General features: G+C 35.5%; 1 protein-coding gene across 1 annotated transcript; it reads right to left on the reverse strand.

The window, feature by feature from the left end:
- Window positions 1-222: 222 nt before the first annotated feature.
- LOC143557321 (G-type lectin S-receptor-like serine/threonine-protein kinase B120) lies at window positions 223-1,541 on the reverse strand. The gene is made up of 3 exons (XM_077046426.1): window positions 1,287-1,541; window positions 880-1,090; window positions 223-801 (listed from the first exon to the last, which is right to left on the reverse strand). The coding sequence occupies exons 1-3, from the start codon at window positions 1,524-1,526 to the stop codon at window positions 563-565; spliced, it is 690 nt and encodes a 229-aa protein (XP_076902541.1). The 5' UTR covers window positions 1,527-1,541; the 3' UTR covers window positions 223-562.
- Window positions 1,542-2,422: the final 881 nt, after the last annotated feature.

A 2,422-nucleotide genomic window follows, 5' to 3' on the forward strand; every position in this document is an offset into this window, starting at 1 on the left:
GTCGGTCTTCAATATGAAGTCTCCAGGCCCGTGAAAGAAAAAAGAACACAAATATTATATTTCTTTGCTTCAAAAGGGCAAATTACATCGAAAACAGTTAACCACTTTGTTTTTGTTCTTTGTTTGGGTAAAAATCAGCATACCACTAACTGCCACACCCCCATTTTGTTACTTTAGGTTACCTTATTTTAGATGTGTTTTACTAAAATCTTAATAAGTTGACTACCTTTTGTTTGTGAGAACTTACACATCCAAATATCCAATAAGAAAAACCAAAGCTTTTTCCCCTCATACAATTGGCAATTTTAGACTTAACAAAACCAAACTTACATGTCCAGTAAGGCTGTTGCAATGTTCATTATGGACAAATGTTCTATTTTTCTCCCCACACACAATTTCTAGCACTATTACCCCAAAGCTAAATACGTCTGATTTTATGGAAAATGTACCATGTTCAGCATACTCTACTCTGGTGCCATGTAGCCACTACAAGGAATGAAATTAAGTGTAAGTGATTCACTAAATAAATTAGAATTAGGTTATATTAGATGAATATATCTCACTATGTTCCAACCACTCTATTTGTGTTTGCCTCTATCTGATTTCCTACAAAAGTTTTAGCCATGCCAAAATCTGATATCTTCGGGTTCATATCTGTGCTAAGCAAAATATTGCTGACTTTGAGATCTCTATGTATGATTCTGAGCCGAGAATCCTGGTGAAGATAAAGAAGTCCACGAGCAACTCCAACAATTATGCGGTAACGTACATGCCAATCAAGGAGTTGACTTTGAGTTTTATCTGTAAGATGTTTGAATTTTAGTTTAAGCCATAGTTTATTTGATACTTTTTGATATTTGTTCATAATATTTCATTTACCAAATATGAAGGAATCAAGGCCTTTGTTTGGCATGTATTCATAAATCAATATCTTTTCGGCTCCTTTTATGCAACAACCCAAGAGCTTGACAAGATTGCGATGTTGTAGCTTGGATATCAAGATGACTTCATTCTTGAACTCGTTAAGTCCTTGAGTGGATGATTTTGCAAGCCGCTTTACTGCTATTTCTTGCCCGTCTTCAAGTATACCCTAAAACATGATTTTTTAAGATAAGTACGCCACAAAAAATCTATTTTGTGTTTTCTAGTCCTACTTGTTTCATTACATGTTTTCTTAATAATTATTTGTGTTATCTGTTTTTTTTACCATCTGCTGAGAAACGTGTTATAGTAAATCATATACACCATATGTATTACATAAAAAAGGTCATACAGTTATTAAATACCTTGTAAACTGGTCCAAAGCCACCTTCTCCAAGTTTGTTGTTCATTGAAAAGTTGTTTGTAGCCTTAACTAATGTAGAGAACCCAAATAGTGGGAGCTCAAGATCTTCGTCATCACCTATATTTTCAGGATCATGTCGAAATTCATAATCAGGTATCCTTGTTACCCATATCACAACTTCACACAAAAGAACTAGGAATGCTACTAGTACATATATAAGTGACCAGATATAGCAGTACATTTTATTTGTTGGTTGATTAGGAACACTTTTTCTTAGCATCAAATTGTTCATAATAAATTGTAGATTTAGTAGGTTTATGCTATTCAAAATACATTTTGACTGCTTTTAACTTCTCGATTTAGAAAATAATTTTTTATCAAATCATAACTTTAAATGACTTATTCATACCTTGCTGCTGCTGCTTCTTATTATTCCGATAAAATAAGCACATTGAAACTATTATGAGCAACGCCACAAATGTTACGGGGACAATAACCCGTACTATGCTCCATGCACTTGAACTTTTCCTACTTTCTATCGGGTCTGTGTTAAAACAAAATATTCATTTGAAATTTATGCAGATAATTACGAATTATAATGAATATAAAACTGTTGTTCTCATTTACCTAACTCAGAATGTGACAGTCGTAAGTAAATAATCACCTCGTTCTCAGCAAACGTTCTGATATCTATTAGATCACCGAACCATAGCAAGCAGCCACTCCCACTCCCTGAGATATTTGAGTTAGAGTAAGCGCCACAAGAACAATTGCTTTTACGCATCTTCTCACATTCAGCAAGGGTCATGGTCTGGTTATACCATGATCCCCGAGTGTCGGGTAACTTCAAATTATAATATTTGTTAAACCCTTCCCCAGGGTCACAATTTAATTGGACGGTATGCCGACACCCATGAGACCAATCCGCAACCATCCATTGATCATTAGATGTCGGTTCAAACCCCCTCAAACATTCACAGCCTGGGGACTTGTCAATGCTGCAACTCCCAAATGCCCCACACACTGCATATCAATCACAACTGTCGATTTCTGGGACCCCATAAAGACTCCATTCTTGTTTGCTATCAACCCATAACAAACGCTCCATACGACCAGTTTACAGATGTATCTGCGAGT

The sequence above is a fragment of the Bidens hawaiensis genome, unplaced genomic scaffold, assembly GCF_021521415.1.
Source record: "Bidens hawaiensis isolate Kalapana, Puna unplaced genomic scaffold, B.hawaiensis_p1.1 tig00018889_1, whole genome shotgun sequence".
NCBI classification, from domain to species: domain Eukaryota; kingdom Viridiplantae; phylum Streptophyta; class Magnoliopsida; order Asterales; family Asteraceae; genus Bidens; species Bidens hawaiensis.

Bases quoted from the DNA above. Each gene is read 5' to 3' on its own strand.
- LOC143557321 (XM_077046426.1), bottom strand. From the start codon at position 1,526: ATGTACTGCTATATCTGGTCACTTATATATGTACTAGTAGCATTCCTA. The intron at 1,091-1,286 runs GTATTTAATAAC...ATCATGTTTTAG, and splicing joins GCTTTGGACCAGTTTACAAG to GGTATACTTGAAGACGGGCA. The intron at 802-879 runs GTAAATGAAATA...AACATCTTACAG, and splicing joins CCTTGATTCCTTCATATTTG to ATAAAACTCAAAGTCAACTC.